Genomic DNA, 18,282 nt, shown 5'->3' with positions numbered 1-18,282 from the left:
ATTGTTGTGAAGTGGCAACAGTGTAATTAAAAAAACATTCTTAGTGTTTTAGGACATCTGGAGACCCCCTCTCAGTGTCTCCTGACCCCCATGGGGGTCCTGACCCCCAGGTTGAGAACCACTGTTCTAGAAGATCAGGATGATTCTGGTTCTGGACCACAGAAGAGAAGTCTGCATTGCATATGTGAATATCCCATGATGCTTTGTGTTGTTTATAAACATACTGAATAAATGTAAACAGCTGTGGTGGATGTAGGAGCGTCTGAAACCATCAAAACAACAAACATCAGCAGTGAAACGGATCACAGGATCAGCGTTTGGGTCGTCTCTTAGTCTGTGGGGTTAAATGTTCATTAGTGATGGGACTACAGGAGGGTTAGGGACACTGAGCTCGGTTTTTATTCTTTTTTACAATTGTTTTCTCTGAGGAAAGAAAGTCAGAAACTTTTTATGGCTTTAGTGTGTGTGTGTGTGTGTGTGTGTGGGGGGGGGGGTGTTCCATCCAGACCCTGGACCTGCTGTGATCTGTTTGACCACCAGTAATGAGTCAGCGTGAGGATGTACCAGCAGTGAAGAGTGACCACAAACATTCGCTGTACAGAGAAACATTCACAGAAACCACCGAGACTTCCTGCAGCGCCCTTCACAGTTCCCATGATGCTCCAGTGCTGTGTGCCCTTCACAGTTCCCATGATGCTCCAGTGCCCTTCACAGTTCCCATGATGCTCCAGTGCCGTGTGCCCTTTAAAGTTCCCATGATTCCCAGCTGGTGTTTAAATCTTTGACCTCTGACCTCGGTCTCATTGTCTCTCCCCCCTCTCTGATTATCATTTCAAAGTTCTGCTGGTCCTGGTCTCCCTGACTCTACTGGGTTCCGGTCCAGGCCCGGTCCGTGTGTGGGGAGGGAGCACAGAGCTCTGAGTCGGAGTCCGACTCCCCCTGAGCGATGTAGGGCCTGACGGTGGCACAGCGGGCGGCGCCTCCTCCCCGGTGCTCCCCCAGGTTGGCGGAGGTGGAGTAGAAGCCGTTGTTGAGGAAGTCCAGGTTCTCTCTGGACTGAGAGATGGAGAACCCGCTGAAGGAGCGCTCCAGCTCCTCGTGGTCCACCGAAGGGATGGAGATGGAGGTCTCACTGTCCGGCTTCGCCTCCTCCCCTCCTCCTCCGGCGGTCCCGTTGGCCCCCTCTCCTCCCTTCTCGGACCCCCCTCGGTCTCCGGTGCTGTGGCGGTTTGAGCGGTTCCCGCCGTGCCTCTCTCCGGCCGGGGGTGGAGGGAGTCGGACCAGAGACCCGTCCCCTACTGGACTGGGAGTGTTACCGTGGCTACGCTGAGGATGTGGGACCGGCTGGCAGAGCTGAGAGCTGATTGGCTGCCAGGAAGTGGAGGGCGGGCAGGTGGGGGTGTTGTAGTTCCTGTGTCCGGTGGAGCTGCTGGAGCGGACCATCTTCGTCCCGGTACGACTCTTCTCAACAGGTTCACCGGGCAAAACCCTGCAGAGCAAGAGTCAAGGACAGGAAACATCTGAGCGTTAATAACATGTTAATAACACGTTAGCGTGTGAAATCTGGAGATTATTCGTGAATTAAATGTTGTTCATTCTGACAATATTAAAGTTGGAGGAGAACTACGTCTACTTTAGAGCTAACACAATATTCCTGTTCACTGGAGTCCAGTCTGGTAATAATACTAATAATAATAATACAAATAATAATGATAATAATGGTAATAATAATATTAGTGATAATGGTGATGAAAATAATTATAACATCATTATTATTATTATTATTTTATTATGAAATATGATTACGTTAAAAATAATAGGAACGATAATATTTATGTCATTAATATTATTTTTATTAATTATAGTAAAAATAATAAGAAGAAATAATTATAATAATGGTGTTAATTATAATAATGGTAATATTAATAATAATAATAATAATAATAATAATTGAGTCCAGTCTGATTGTTTTATTCTAAACTGGATATTACGCCTTACTCTTCTCTCTGTGCGTCTTTTGTGTTTTCACACTGCCCTGCAGTCTCATGTCCTTATATGGACATATAAGGGGTGTGTCTCTATGGTAATAAGGAAAAACGTTCACAAGCTTCCAGCTCATGAGGACATGGCATTCATCGATTTCAGGACACAGGAGAGAACAATTAAACTGATAAAGAACGACTCTCACGGAGGTTTCTCTGAAAACTGGAAGAACAAAGTGAAGAAAACTCCTTGATGTGAATGAAGGAGGCCCAGGATGTCACATCTGAGGTTAGCTGTGCCCACCCCTGCTAAAAGCCAGTCATTAAGGACTAAATGTGAGCTAAATCAGACACTGACTGCATGATCTTGGAGATGGACTGGCTCTTCTCCAGCTGGTCTACTGGACTGTGGTAAGGCGGTGCCGGGTCAGGCTCCTTGGATCCAAAGTAGGCATCGGTCTCAGCCTGTGGGATCCCCATCCGCTGGATATAGATGTTGACAAGGAAGTCTAACTTCCTCTCCATGGACAGGACCTGATGGACAGAGGACCAGCAGACGACCAATCAGATTAAAGGAAGAAAGACCAGCAGGTTCAGAGTCCAGGTTCAGTGCTGGGTTCCCTCAGCTCCAGACCAGTTCCTGAGTTTTACCTGCTTCTCCACCTTCCCCAGTCTTCCCATCATGCTCGGGTCTTCAGGAAGCTCCTCATTGGCCGCTTTGGGACGGTCCTTGTCTGCAATTGGTGTTCCTCTGCCAACTATCTGATCCACCCTGCCAACAAAAAGACAGCACAAGTCAAACTTAGAGCTCTTCAGTGAGGACCAGGAGAGGTAAGGCCATCCTTCAACAGTCTGAGGCCTTACCTGGACTGGAGGTTCTTGATTCGGGCCAGCATGTCCAGGTGTCCGGCTGAGTACTGCTCGATCACGTCCATGACATCATAGGGACGAAGACTCTCTTTAAACTTCCTCTTAGACACCATGAAACGCATGATACTGAAGGAGAAACAGAACACAGCCTGCTGTTAGCCAGCCTGGCATGGCTGGGAGGAGATCAGCTGATCTATAGCACAAACATGTGGAGTCTACATCATTCTGGTTTTCTAGACTACTCTCCTGACAGAGGGTCTGAGCCTCTTGGGGGGGTGTCTGGACCAGAACGACCAGGCTAGACAATCACTGCTCGGTTGCTGGAGATTAGTGTCCAGTTGTGGGCCTAGGGCTGGGTACGGGACTGAGGTGTTACATGGGTCCAAGAGTAGGGTTAGGGTTAGACCAAGAAACACAGACCCAGAGAGAAAAAGACCTCAAACTGCTCTTAATGATTTTTTAAAGGGATACTTCAACATTTTGGCAAATTGGCCCATTGCCATAATTCCTATAGTCAGTAATAGGTCAGTTTCCTTTAGTTGTCGGTGCAAGCTGTTTCTAGATCTGGGGGGGACTGTTAAACCAGCTGCACCACATCATAATGGTAATAATAATAATAGTTAAAATAATAATAATAAATAATGGTAATAATAATTATAATAATAATAATAAAAATAGTGGTAATAATCATTATAGTAATAATAAATAATGGCTATTATTATGGTAATAATAATAATAATAATAATTATTATTATTATGTAATAATTAATAGTAATAGTAATAATAATCATAATAATTAGGGGTGGGGATCTCCTGGTAATTTAAAGATTAAAAAAATAAAACAAACAAATCAATATGAGTGTTAAGGGATTTAAATAATATATCAACTATATCATGACTGATGGACTTGATCTTGTGCAGCGCTGGCCAATCAAAGCGCTTTTACACTACAGGCCACTCCTACCCAGTCACACCCTCTTCTTTCACACCATTCACAGCTGGCAGAAGTCACTATTGAGAACTGGCCATCAGTATTAGCTAATCTCATTCAATCGCATCCACACTCATCTACACGCCACCAGCAGAGCGGCGGGAGCAAACTGGGGTTAAGTGTCCAAGGACACATCAACATGTGACTGCAGGAACTGGGGATCGAACCCACAACCTTCTGAACCGACAACCTACTGAGCCACAGTCGCCCCTGTTGTATAATACAACATAACTGGAGAGAACCAAATAAGACAGGATAGGGAACGAAAGACATCAATAACAGGATACAATACGACAGTGGAGCTCTGTCATTCTGGGAAGATAAGAGAAGACATGATTCAAGATGAAATAAAACAATATGAAATAATACGATATGATTCAAACAATATGACACAATAGATATGAAATGATAAATCTGAATGAACTAAGGTATGATTTGATCAAATATGATATACTGCATGATGTGGTTAGATATTATGCAGCATTATAGGACATGATAAAATCAGTAGAATATGAATCCATGTGATATGATATGATACAGCGTGACTCACGACACATCACAACACAACTGGAAACGATTTTATAGGATACGAAACAGTCTGACAGGAAACAAGAGGATTCGTGACCACAAAATAATGAAATAGGATAGGGAAGAAATTAAACCATAAAATAGGAAACAACATGAAACGATGAAACACAAAATGATGAGATATGAGAGGAAATGACTGAAGACAAAACGACCTAATAATTATATATGATGGGATTACAGTACCATACATCACTGCACCATACAGTAGAATACAATAGGATATGATAAGAAAGGATACGGCACCAGACAATCAAATATAACCCAGATATTATCCTGATACAGTGATTCTCTCATGGATGATTTAGTTTTTAGAATACACCATGATAGCTGATAAAACGAGGTTACAAAATGCCAATGAAGAGATGCATGATTAATTTATTTTTAGTGTAATTTGGCCTTTATTTAATTTCTTCAAATACGTCATACATTTAAATGTTTTATCTCCTCATCTTTGGCCATTTAATCTTGGTTATTGTAATTGTATTGATGTGAGAGCCCTGAAGGAGGGATGTGGTGGGACAATGGCACCATGAAATCAATAACTGCATGAGTCAGAATGATGATATACTGCTGTGCTATGTTTGTCCCACCCCTAATAACAATAATAAAAGCTATTAATTAAAATAAATGAAAGAACGTCCCTTTAAACAGAGTGATTGGGTGCTTTAGTGACAGTGAACCAACAGAAACAGTGACTCTAACTGGAGGTCAGACTGACTGGTCTTACCCAACAGCTGATGGTGACCTTTGACCTGGGGTGAGCAAAAACAAAACAAAAACAAACAAAACAACAAAACAAACAAAAATAATGTGAATAAAAAGCAGAATGAGTTCAGTGCATCATAAGCAGCAAAGAAACAGTGAGCAAAGCGATGAGCGATGGTCAAACTGAATGGATTTATGAGCGAGAGAGAGAGCGTTAACGCCTCGTACCAGATGGCTCTGATGGTCACTTTAATCCCCGGGGTCAGATCCTGGGGGACGAACTCACAGTGGCAGCTCTTGTTGTCATCCACCAGGTCTTCGCCAGGTATGCTGGCATCTGTAACAGTGAAACAACAGCTGCGTACCAATTCAGGGGCTGCATCCTCTACAGAGTGCGGTTCAAGACTGAGAAAAACAAAGGCCCATTGGAAGCCCTTTAAATGTGGCAAAGTAGCCATGAATGAGCCATTTGCACTACAAGTACCTTCCACAGCCCGACTTCAAAATAGAGAAATGTTCCTTCATTTTTTGAGGAAATACTCAACCCATGCTGCAGACTGAGGGAATAAGGCATACTTAGAAGCAAGCACACCTTTGGCTTTTAACATAAGTTTACATAAGGATAATTTTGCTAGCTAGCTGGTTGCTAGGTGACAGTAGCTCTTCATAGCAAAAGCATAAGGGCCGGCTACGTAAACACCAGTCCTTCTTATTTCAGCTCAGCGTTACAAGTCTAAACAGGTTAGGAAGGGCAAATGGGTCCTTCGAAGGATGCTGACCCTGAATTGGGACACAGCTACTATCTGAGAAATGTGTAATTCAGCGCCCCCTACCTGAAAGAGAGATGGGACTACAGCAGACTGTTTTATTTAATGAGAGTTGATGGACCATGTCCACCTGTGCACCTGCAGCCCTCTGAGTGTGTATCCTGCCGCCTTGAAGTACTTTAGCCAGTCCTCCAGCGCCTAAATGTTTCCCTTTGTTTTTATTTAATGAAAATTTATTTCCAAAATGTCCCACACAAGGAAAAGAAGAAAAAAAACCCAGATTGTGTAAAAACATGGCTGAGTCAGCCATCAGTAGTTAGTAAGCTGTTTTTAGGGTTGTTAGTAGCAAACCTGTGATTGTGTAGGTGTCGGTGTATGTGTGCTGACCTGGGGAGCCCTTCTGTCTGAACTCTTCATCCTGCATCTCTATCAGCACTATGGGAGGAGGAGGAGGAGAGAGGAGACACACCTTCATCAGAGGAACAATACTACGTCACCATTATGATCTTCATCATCATCATCGCCAAGACTGAAAACATCAGAGAAGCAAAGACCTCACTAGTCAAACATTCAGTCACATCTGCAGGATTCTTCTTCCACACCAGATTAAAAAGTGTGTGTAACTCTCAGAACAAAGGCTGGGAGTGAGAGGAAACCAGAGATATGGACACGTAGATGCTGGAGGGGCCCATACTGTTCACAGGAGTGATGCTACCCGGCGGCCATCTTTGAGAGGTACAGCTACGGCTCAGAATTAACGTAAGTCTGGGAAGACAGCTGGGTTGTTTCAGGATTGTTGGTTAATACAACCCTATTTCCAAAAAAGTTGGGTCACTGCATAAAATGTAAGTAAAAACAGAAGTCAGTGATTGTCAAATCTCATAAACCCATATTTGCATCACAATAGAACAGAAACAACATATCAGATGTTAAACTTTTTAATTTGATGGTAGCAACACATCTCAGAAAAGTTGGGACAGGACCATGTTTACGAGTGTGATATATCAGATGTTACACTGACACATTTTAACATTTCATGAAAAAATATTAGCTCATTTTGAATTTGATGGCATCTGAAGAAAATCTAGATGTGGCAACAAAAGACTAGAAAAGTCAGCCATGCTAATGAAAAACAGCTGGAGGAGCATTTTAACACTAACTAGATCAAAATTGTAATTTCACCTGAAATTGTGTGGGGATTCTGAGAGCTGAATTGTGGAAGAACTGCTGAAAATAGCCAAAAGCACAAAAATAGCTCAAAATAGCATAAAATGGCATAAAAGTAGCTTGAAATGGCATTCAATAGCTCAAAAAGGATAAAAATAGCTGAAAGTAGCCTAAAAAAGCTGAAAATAGCCTACAAATAATTGAAAGTAGCCTTCAAATAGCTGAAAATGGCATATAAATAGCTGATTTTGACCTAAAAGTAGCTGAAATTGCATTTAATGGCTGAAAAAGCATAGAAATAGCTGAAAAAGCATGAAAATAGCTATATTTTAAGAATTAGAAAAGTTAGAAACGAGAAAAGTCATGGCAGTCGAATGACAAAGAAACTGAATTTTTTAACGTTTGAACGGTGTCGATACGTCAAAGTATGAAGGAGGAGATTGCGGGCCGGAAGAATAATAAACAAAATGGCCGATGCGAATATCAAGTGTGGATGCTCAGCATCCCCACTAATTAGGTTTACTGGCAACAGGTCAGTAGCATGACTGGGTATAAAAGGAGCATTTTAGAGAGGCAGAGTCTCTCAGGAGTAAAGATGGGCAGAAGTTCACCAATCTGAGAAAATCTGAGTCTAAAAATTCTGGAACAATTTCAGAAAAATGTTCCTTAATCTAAAATAGTGAAGACTTTGTATATCCCACCTTCTACATTCTACAGTATCATTAAACTTTTAGAGAATCTGGAGAAATCTCTGAGAGCGAGGGACAAGGCTGAAGGTCAATCCTGGATGGGTCCTGAACTGGTCTGCCTGCAGTCCAGACCTTTCACCAATAAAAAACATCTGGAGCATCAGAAGAGGAGAAATCCAGCAAAGAAGACCCAAGGCTGTTGAGAATCAAGAACCCTCCATTAGACAAGAATGGGACAGCATTCCTCTCCCAGAACTCCATCAGCTGGTCTCCTCACTTCACTCACATGCTGTTGTTACAGAGGAGATGCTACACACTGGTAATCCTGGTCCTATCCCAACTGAGATGTGTTCTACCATTAAATTCAAAGGTGTAACATCTGAAATGTTTTTTTGTTCTGTTGTGAATCAAATATGGGTTTTTGAGCTTTGACAATCATTGACTTCTGTTTTTATTCACATTTCACACAGTGACTTTTTTGGAATCTGGGTGTAACATACGCTGGCTTTGTTATGAAGACCATGACTCTCTGATAGATCTGCTGTTGTCATAGACCTTCATTTTTTATGAGTTGAGCTACCTCTCCAAGATGGCCGCCATGGTGATGAATCCAGGATGCCCTTAAGTAGCATCTATGTGCGCAAATCTATGTGGAGAAAATATAGCAAAACAATGCACCAATGAAGAAGCGGCTAATTTAGCTTAGCAGGTAATTTGTTAGCCACATTTAGCACAAACACTGGAGGGAGGAGAGAGTTAGTAGCACAAAGACTGGAAGCAAGGGGAAATGTTAGCTTAGCTAAGCCTAAAGCAGAAGAAGATGGGGTAATGTTAGCCTAGTTCCCTACAAACACTCAGAGCTGGGCGTAAACTTTAGCCTAGCTTAGCACAAACACTGGAAGCAGGGGAAATTGCTTACTTTTGCAAAAACACAAGAAGCAGGAGGAAACTACTAGACTGGCTTAGCACCAACACATACTGCAGGGAAGGTTTGTTAGTGTAGCTTAGCACAATCACTAGAAGCAGGGGAGACTGTTAGCCTAGCTTAGCACAATGACTTGAAGCTACAACAGTCCTAGCACAAACACCAGAAACAGACAAAGACATTCAGCTACTCCAGACACCAGAGCGTAGCCTCAGGACGGCTACATTCAGGGCAGTTGTTAGTTTTTGTCCACTGACAGAAAATAATCTAAACCAGTAAAAATAAGACAAAAAAGGAAAACCAGTCAGATGATAAGTAGTCATGTTTCCTCTCAGGACCTTTCCCTCAGTTCTCCCATAGTCTGGCTACACGGGGTCTGGCTACACGGGGTCTGGCTACACGGGGTCTGGCTACATGGGGTCTGGCTACACGGGGTCTGGCTACATGGGGTCTGGCTACACGGGGTCTGGCTACACGGGGTCTGGCTACACGGGGTCTGGCTACATGGGGTCTGGCTACACGGGGTCTGGCTACATGGGGGTCTAGCTGCAGACACATCAGAGTTGGTCAGACCGTTCACTGAAATGCTGCACTGCTCGGAAAGGAAGTGCCGTAATTTGACGGGAAAATGTATTCCCTGTTTTAGATGTCTTTAAAAATTCAACTTTATTCATAAGAAGTCTGGCAGTAGATTCCAGAATTAACATTACAGATAAAACAGAAAAAAACATACTGGTGTAGAGGTAGTGACAAAAACAGAGGCGCGCTTTAGCATTGTTAGCTTTAGCTAAAGGTAAAGAAGCTATGCCAGCTATTTAAGCTCAGTTAGCTTCAGCATACGTTTTGTAATCAGGTTTTCCTGGTCTGTTTTTTAACTTCTAAGGTTGGCGTCTTATCTGTTCCTTCTCCTTTACTCCAGGGAACCTAAACCCTAGACAGAAGTTTCTGTTCTGGGACATTTAGCGTCTCTGATGAACGGTCTGCAGCCCAACCATTTTTCAGTTCTCCAGCCCATCGTCCTCCATGTTTGTTCTCTAAAGTCACGTCTGATCCTGAGAGTTCCTGTAGACCTGTCTGTGGAATCTCCACGTTCAGACTGTAATTAGAGAGAGCAGCGGACTGTTCTAGAGTGAGCGTGTGAGGATTATAATGTTAAAATCAGCTGAAACTGTCCCAGTGTTTTAGAACGAGATGACCACCGTCCAGCCTGTAGACAGCTGTGGTGAGTTTAATGTCGCCATGACAAAAAGGAAAGGTGAATCTGGGGTTGTTTTAACTGTTGTTTAAATTGTGAGTTATTATTTTTACAGTTTCTTATTTGTTAAGTGTAAAGTTTATTTTCACTTTTCTGTTCTTAGAAGTCTGTTTTCTAAACCACGTAAATGTGGCGGGGTAGACGCCTACAGTTTCTGAAGGTCACGTGACTGCTGATGCTGATTTCCTCCGTCAGCACATTGAACCATGCTGATGTTTCACATTTCTACATTTAGACTCACACAAAAGCAGAGGTTAACGCTGTCATGTTCAGCTCTTTCCTGTGGTGTTTAAGAGAAAATCTGAAAAAGCTGCGATGTGTAGGATCCATAAGTTACTAAAAACATGAAAAGGAACTAGAATTTAAGCCTAATGAATTAGAACTGTGTAGTTAAAAACCACATTGACCCATGATCCCAACTCTCCTATCCCAGCTATCCTGTCCCAAAACGTCTCTCCTGACTCTCCTGTCCTGACTCTCCTGTCCTGACTCTCCTGTCCTGACTCTCCTGTCCTGACTCTCCTGTCCTGACTCTCCTGTCCTGACTCTTCTGTCCTGACTCTCCTGTCCTGACTCTTCTGTCCTGACCCTTCTGTCCTGACTCTTCTGTCCTGACTCTCCTGTCCTGACTCTCCTGTCCTGACTCTCCTGTCCTGACTCTCCTGTCCTGACTCTCCTGTCCTGACTCTCCTGTCCTGACTCTCCTGTCCTGACTCTTCTGTCCTGACTCTCCTGTCCTGACTCTTCTGTCCTGACTCTCCTGTCCTGACTCTCCTGTCCTGACTCTCCTGTCCTGACTCTCCTGTCCTGACCCTTCTGTCCTGACTCGTCTGTCCTGACTATGCTGTCCCGACTATAATGTCCCAAATCGTCTCTCCTGACTCTTCTGTCCTGACCCTTCAATCCTGACTCTCCTGTCCTGACCCTTCTGTCCTGACTCTTCTGTCCTGACCCTTCTGTCCTGACTCGTCTGTCCTGACTATGCTGTCCCGACTATAATGTCCCAAATCGTCTCTCCCGACTCTTCTGTCCTGACCCTTCAATCCTGACTCTCCTGTCCTGACCCTTCTGTCCTGACTCTTCTGTCCTGACCCTTCTGTCCCGACTCTTCTGTCCTGACCCTTCAATCCTGACTCTCCTGTCCTGACTCTGCTGTCCTGACTCTTCTGTCCTGACTCTCCTGTCCTGACCCTTCTGTCCTGACTCTTCTGTCCTGACCCTTCTGTCCTGACTCTTCTGTCCTGACTCTCCTGTCCTGACTCTCCTGTCCTGACTCTTCTGTCCTGACTCTGCTGTCCTGACTCTGCTGTTCTGACTCTCCTGTCCTGACTCTTCTGTCCTGACTCGTCTGTCCTGACTCTCCTGTCCTGACTCTCCTGTCCTGACTCTTCTGTCCTGACTCGTCTGTCTTGACTCTTCTGTCCTGACTCTTCTGTCCTGACTCTCCTGTCCTGACTCTTCTGTCCTGACTCATCTGTCTTGACTCTTCTGTCATGACTCTTCTGTCCTGACTCTCCTGTCCTGACTCTCCTGTCCTGACTCTTCTGTCCTGACCCTTCTGTCCTGACTCGTCTGTCCTGACTCTGCTGTCCTGACTCTTCTGTCCTGACTCTTCTGTCCTGACCCTTCTGTCCTGACGCTGCTGTCCTGACTCTGCTGTCCCGACTGTAATGTCCCAAATCGTCTCTCCCGACTCTGATGTCCTGTCTCTTCAATCCTGACTCTTCTGTCCTGACTCTCCTGTCCTGACTCTCCTGTCCTGACTCTCCTGTCCTGACTCTTCTGTCCTGACCCTTCTGTCCTGACTCGTCTGTCCTGACTCTGCTGTCCTGACTCTTCTGTCCTGACTCTTCTGTCCTGACCCTTCTGTCCCGACGCTGCTGTCCTGACTCTGCTGTCCCGACTATAATGTCCCAAATCGTCTCTCCCGACTCTTCTGTCCTGACCCTTCAATCCTGACTCTCCTGTCCTGATTCTGCTGTCCTGACTCTTCTGTCCTGACTCTGCTGTCCGGACCCTTCTGTCCTGACTCTTCTGTCCTGACTCTTCTGTCCTGACCCTTCTGTCCTGACTCTCCTGTCCTGACCCTTCTGTCCTGACTCGTCTGTCCTGACTCTCCTGTCCTGACTCTTCTGTCCTGACTCTCCTGTCCTGACTCTCCTGTCCTGACTCTTCTGTCCTTACTCGTCTGTCTTGACTCCTCTGTCATGACTCTTCTGTCCTGACCCTTCTGTCCTGACTCCCCTGTCTCGACTCATCTGTCCTGACTCTCCTGTCCTGACTCTTCTGTCCTGACTCTCCTGTCCTGACTCTCCTGTCCTGACTCTCCTGTCCTGACTCTTCTGTCCTGACTCTCCTGTCCTGACTCGTCTGTCCTGACTCTTCTGTCCTGACTCTTCTGTCCTGACTCTTCTGTCCTGACCCTTCTGTCCTGACTCGTCTGTTCTGACTCTTCTGTCCTGACTCTTCTGTCCTGACTCTGCTGTTCTGACTCTTCTGTCCTGACTCTCCTGTCCTGACTCTCCTGTCCTGACTCTTCTGTCCTGACTCTCCTGTCCTGACTCTCCTGTCCTGTCCTGACTCTCCCGACTCTTCTGTCCTGACTCGTCTGTCCTGACTCTCCTGTCCTGACTCTTCTGTCCTGACTCTTCTGTCCTGACCCTTCTGTCCTGACTCGTCTGTTCTGACTCTTCTGTCCTGACTCTTCTGTCCTGACTCTGCTGTTCTGACTCTCCTGTCCTGACTCGCGTGTCCTGACTCTTCTGTCCTGACTCTCCTGTCCTGACTCTCCTGTCCTGACTCTTCTGTCCTGACTCTCCTGTCCTGACTCTCCTGTCCTGTCCTGACTCTCCCGACTCTTCTGTCCTGACTCTGCTGTCCTGACTCTTCTGTCCTGACTCTCCTGTCCTGACTCGTCTGTCCTGACTCTTCTGTCCTGACCCTTCTGTCCTGACTCTCCTGTCCTGACTCTCCTGTCCTGACTCTTCTGTCCTGACTCGTCTGTCATGACTCTTCTGTCATGACTCTTCTGTCCTGACTCTCCTGTCTCGACTCATCTGTCCTGACTCTCCTGTCCTGACTCTTCTGTCCTGACTCTCCTGTCCTGACTCTCCTGTCCTGACTCTCCTGTCCTGACTCTTCTGTCCTGACCCTTCTGTCCTGACTTGTCTGTCCTGACTCTGCTGTCCTGACTCTTCTGTCCTGACTCTTCTGTCCTGACCCTTCTGTCCTGACTCTTCTGTCCTGAATCATCTGTTCTGACTCTCCTGTCCTGACTCTTCTGTCCTGACTCTTCTGTCCTGACTCTCCTGTCCTGACTCTCCTGTCCTGACTCTTCTGTCCTGACCCTCCTGTCCTGACTCTCCTGTCCTGTCCTGACTCTTTCGACTCTTCTGTCCTGACTCGTCTGTCCTGACTCTCCTGTCCTGACTCTCCTGTCCTGACTCGTCTGTCCTGACTCTTCTGTCCTGACCCTTCTGTCCCGACACTCCTGTCCTGACTCGTCTGTCCTGATTCTTCTGTCCTGACCCTTCTGTCCTGACTCATCTGTCCTGACTCTTCTGTCCTGACTCATCTGTCCTGACTCTTCTGTCCTGACTCTCCTGTCCTCACTCTGATGTCCTGACTCTTCTGTCCTGACTCATCTGTCCTGACTCGTCTGTCCTGACTCCCCTGTCTTGACTCATCTGTCCTTACTCTCCTGTCCTGACTCTTCTGTCCTGACTCTCCTGTCCTGACTCTCCTGTCCTGACTCGTCTGTCCTGATTCTTCTGTCCTGACCCTTCTGTCCTGACTCATCTGTCCTGACTCTTCTGTCCTGACTCTCCTGTCCTCACTCTGATGTCCTAACCCTTCTGTCCTGACTCTTCTGTCCTGACTCTTCTGTCCTGACTCTTCTGTCCTCACTCTGATGTCCTGACCCTGCTGTCCGGACCCTTCTGTCCTGACTCTTCTGTCCTGACTCTTCTGTCCTGACCCTTCTGTCCTGACTCTCCTGTCCTGACCCTTCTGTCCTGACTCATCTGTCCTGACTCTCCTGTCCTGACTCTTCTGTCCTGACTCTTCTGTCCTGACTCTGCTGTCCTGACTCTTCTGTCCTGACTCTCCTGTCCTGACTCTCCTGTCCTGACTCTTCTGTCCTGACACTTCTGTCCTGACTCGTCTGTCCTGACTCTCCTGTCCTGACTCTCCTGTCCTGACTCTTCTGTCCTGACTCGTCTGTCCTGACTCTCCTGTCCTGACTCTCCTGTCCTGACTCTTCTGTCCTTACTCGTCTGTCTTGACTCTTCTGTCATGACTCTTCTGTCCTGACCCTTCTGTCCTGACTCCCCTGTCTCGACTCATCTGTCCTGACTCTCCTGTCCTGACTCTCCTGTCCTGACTCTTCTGTCCTGACCCTTCTGTCCTGACTCGTCTGTCCTGACTCTTCTGTCTTGACTCTCCTGTCCTGACTCTTCTGTCCTGACCCTTCTGTCCTGACTCGTCTGTCCTGACTCTCCTGTCCTGACTCTTCTGTCCTGACTCTTCTGTCCTGACTCTCCTGTCCTGACTCTCCTGTCCTGACTCTTCTGTCCTGACCCTTCTGTCCTGACTCGTCTGTCCTGACTCTTCTGTACTGACTCTGCTGTTCTGACTCTCCTGTCCTGACTCGCGTGTCCTGACTCTTCTGTCCTGACTCTCCTGTCCTGACTCTCCTGTCCTGACTCTTCTGTCCTGACTCTCCTGTCCTGACTCTCCTGTCCTGTCCTGACTCTCCCAACTCTTCTGTCCTGACTCGTCTGTCCTGACTCTCCTGTCCTGACTCTCCTGTCCTGACTCTCCTGTCCTGACTCGTCTGTCCTGACTCTTCTGTCCTGACCCTTCTGTCCTGACTCTCCTGTCCTGACTCTCCTGTCCTGACTCTTCTGTCCTGACTCGTCTGTCTTGACTCTTCTGTCATGACTCTTCTGTCCTGACCCTTCTGTCCTGACTCCCCTGTCTCGACTCATCTGTCCTGACCCTCCTGTCCTGACTCTTCTGTCCGGACTCTCCTGTCCTGACTCTCCTGTCCTGACTCTTCTGTCCTGACCCTTCTGTCCTGACTCGTCTGTCCTGACTCTGCTGTCCTGACTCTTCTGTCCTGACTCTTCTGTCCTGACCCTTCTGTCCTGACTCTTCTGTCCTGAATCATCTGTTCTGACTCTCCTGTCCTGACTCTTCTGTCCTGACTCTTCTGTCCTGACTCTCCTGTCCTGACTCTCCTGTCCTGACTCTTCTGTCCTGACTCTCCTGTCCTGACTCTCCTGTCCTGTCCTGACTCTTTCGACTCTTCTGTCCTGACTCGTCTGTCCTGACTCTCCTGTCCTGACTCTCCTGTCCTGACTCTTCTGTCCTGAATCTTCTGTCCTGACCCTTCTGTCCCGACTCATCTGTCCTGACTCTTCTGTCCTGACTCATCTGTCCTGAATCTTCTGTCCTGACTCTCCTGTCCTCACTCTGATGTCCTGACTCTTCTGTCCTGACTCTCCTGTCCTTACTCGTCTGTCCTGACTCCCCTGTCTTGACTCATCTGTCCTGACTCTCCTGTCCTGACTCTTCTGTCCTGACTCTCCTGTCCTGACTCTCCTGTCCTGACTCGTCTGTCCTGATTCTTCTGTCCTGACCCTTCTGTCCTGACTCATCTGTCCTGACTCTTCTGTCCTGACTCTCCTGTCCTCACTCTGATGTCCTGACTCTTCTGTCCTGACTCTCCTGTCCTGACTCGTCTGTCCTGACTCCCCTGTCTTGACTCATCTGTCCTGACTCTCCTGTCCTGACTCTCCTGTCCTGACTCTCCTGTCCTGACTCTCCTGTCCTGACTCTTCTGTCCTGACTCTTCTGTCCTGACCCTTCTATCCTGACTCTCCTGTCCTGACTCTTCTGTCCTGACTCTTCTGTCCTGACTCTTCTGTCCTGACTCTGCTGTCCTGACCCTTCTGTCCTGACTCTTCTGTCCTGACTCTTCTGTCCTGACCCTTCTGTCCTGACTCTGCTGTCCTGACCCTTCTGTCCTGACTTTCCTGTCCTGACTCTCCTGTCCTGACTCTTCTGTCCTGACTCTTCTGTCCTGACTCTGCTGTCCTGACTCTTCTGTCCTGACTCTCCTGTCCTGACTCTCCTGTCCTGACTCTGCTGTCCTGACTCTTCTGTCCTGACTCTCCTGTCCTGACTCCCCTGTCCTGACTCTGATGTCCTGACTCTTCTGTCCTGACTCTTCTGTCCTGACCCTTCTGTCCTGACTCTCCTGTCCTGACTCTGCTGTCCTGACTCTTCTGTCCTGACTCTCCTGTCCTGACTCCCCTGTCCTGACTCTGCTGTCCTGACCCTTCTGTCCTGACTCTCCTGTCCTGACTCTTCTGTCCTGACTCTTCTGTCATGACACTTCTGTCCTGACTCTACTGTCCTGACTCTCCTGTCCTGACTCTTCTCTCCCGACTCTTCTGTCTTGACTCTTCTGTCCTGACTCTTCTGTCCTGACACTCCTGTCCTGACTCCCCTGTCATCACTCATCTGTCCTGACTCTTCTGTCCTGACTCTCCTGTCCTGACTCTCCTGTCCTGACTCTCCTGTCCTGACTCTTCTGTCCTGACCCTTCTGTCCTGACTCGTCTGTCCTGACTCTTCTGTCCTGACTCTTCTGTCCTGACTCTTCTGTCCTGACTCTTCTGTCCTGACTCTCCTGTCCTGACTCTCCTGTCCTGACTCTTCTGTCCTGACTCTTCTGTCCTGACCCTTCTGTCCTGACTCTTCTGTCCTGAATCATCTGTTCTGACTCTCCTGTCCTGACTCTTCTGTCCTGACTCTTCTGTCCTGACTCTCCTGTCCTGACTCTCCTGTCCTGACTCTTCTGTCCTGACTCTCCTGTCCTGACTCTCCTGTCCTGTCCTGACTCTTTCGACTCTTCTGTCCTGACTCGTCTGTCCTGACTCTCCTGTCCTGACTCGTCTGTCCTGACTGTTCTGTCCTGACCCTTCTGTCCTGACTCTCCTGTCCTGACTCGTCTGTCCTGATTCTTCTGTCCTGACCCTTCTGTCCCGACTCATCTGTCCTGACTCTCCTGTCCTGACTCATCTGTCCTGACTCTTCTGTCCTGACTCTCCTGTCCTCACTCTGATGTCCTGACTCTTCTGTCCTGACTCTCCTGTCCTGACTCACCTGTCCTGACTCCCCTGACTTGACTCATCTGTCCTGACTCTCCTGTCCTGACTCTTCTGTCCTGACTCTCCTGTCCTGACTCTCCTGTCCTGACTCATCTGTCCTGACACTTCTGTCCTGACTCTCCTGTCCTCACTCTGATGTCCTGACTCTTCTGTCCTGACTCTCCTGTCCTGACTCGTCTGTCCTGACTCCCCTGTCTTGACTCATCTGTCCTGACTCTCCTGTCCTGACTCTTCTGTCCTGACCCTTCTGTCCTGACTCATCTGTCCTGACTCTTCTGTCCTGACTCTTCTGTCCTGACTCCCCTGTCTTGACTCATCTGTCCTGACTCTCCTGTCCTGACTCTTCTGTCCTGACTCTCCTGTCCTGACTCTCCTGTCCTGACTCTCCTGTCCTGACTCTTCTGTCCTGACTCTGCTGTCCTGACCCTTCTGTCCTGACTCTCCTGTCCTGACTCTTCTGTCCTGACTCTTCTGTCCTGACTCTCCTGTCCTGACTCTCCTGTCCTGACTCTGCTGTCCTGACCCTTCTGTCCTGACTCTTCTGTCCTGACTCTTCTGTACTGACCCTTCTGTCCTGACTCTTCTGTCCTGACCCTTCTGTCCTGACTCGTCTGTCCTGACTCTCCTGTCCTGACTCTTCTGTCCTGACTCTTCTGTCCTGAGTCTGCTGTCCTGACTCTTCTGTCCTGACTCTCCTGTCCTGACTCTCCTGTCCTGACTCTGCTGTCCTGACTCTTCTGTCCTGACTCTCCTGTCCTGACTCCCCTGTCCTGACTCTGATGTCCTGACCATTCTGTCCTGACTCGTCTGTCCTGACCCTTCTGTCCTGACTCTCCTGTCCTGACTCTGCTGTCCTGACTCTTCTGTCCTGACTCTCCTGTCCTGACTCCCCTGTCCTGACTCTGCTGTCCTGACTCTTCTGTCCTGACCCTTCTGTCCCGACTCATCTGTCCTGACTCTTCTGTCCTGACTCATCTGTCCTGAATCTTCTGTCCTGACTCTCCTGTCCTCACTCTGATGTCCTGACTCTTCTGTCCTGACTCTCCTGTCCTGACTCGTCTGTCCTGACTCCCCTGTCTTGACTCATCTGTCCTGACTCTCCTGTCCTGACTCTTCTGTCCTGACTCTCCTGTCCTGACTCTCCTGTCCTGACTCGTCTGTCCTGA

General features: G+C 47.5%; 1 protein-coding gene across 2 annotated transcripts in view; it reads right to left on the bottom strand.

Moving 5' to 3' along the window:
- Positions 1 to 17: 17 nt before the first annotated feature.
- Positions 18 to 18,282, bottom strand: part of LOC121506895 (potassium voltage-gated channel subfamily KQT member 2-like) — a 92,310-nt gene continuing 74,045 nt past the window's right edge. Inside the window, exons 14-19 of one of the 2 annotated variants that reach the window (XM_041782907.1) lie at positions 6,291 to 6,338; positions 5,365 to 5,473; positions 2,847 to 2,978; positions 2,634 to 2,754; positions 2,341 to 2,516; positions 18 to 1,489 (exon numbers count right to left, since the gene is read on the bottom strand). In XM_041782907.1, the coding sequence (XP_041638841.1) occupies positions 865 to 1,489; positions 2,341 to 2,516; positions 2,634 to 2,754; positions 2,847 to 2,978; positions 5,365 to 5,473; positions 6,291 to 6,338 (1,211 nt within the window). In that variant the 3' untranslated portion in view covers positions 18 to 864. The remainder of the gene's footprint in view (positions 1,490 to 2,340; positions 2,517 to 2,633; positions 2,755 to 2,846; positions 2,979 to 5,364; positions 5,474 to 6,290; positions 6,339 to 18,282) is intronic. The other variant, XM_041782908.1, reaches the window with a different exon arrangement.

Source organism: Cheilinus undulatus, linkage group 3 (assembly GCF_018320785.1).
Source record: "Cheilinus undulatus linkage group 3, ASM1832078v1, whole genome shotgun sequence".
NCBI classification, from domain to species: domain Eukaryota; kingdom Metazoa; phylum Chordata; class Actinopteri; order Labriformes; family Labridae; genus Cheilinus; species Cheilinus undulatus.
The sequence above is the reverse complement of the archived record's forward strand: the minus strand, read 5'-3'. Positions and strand labels throughout refer to the sequence as shown.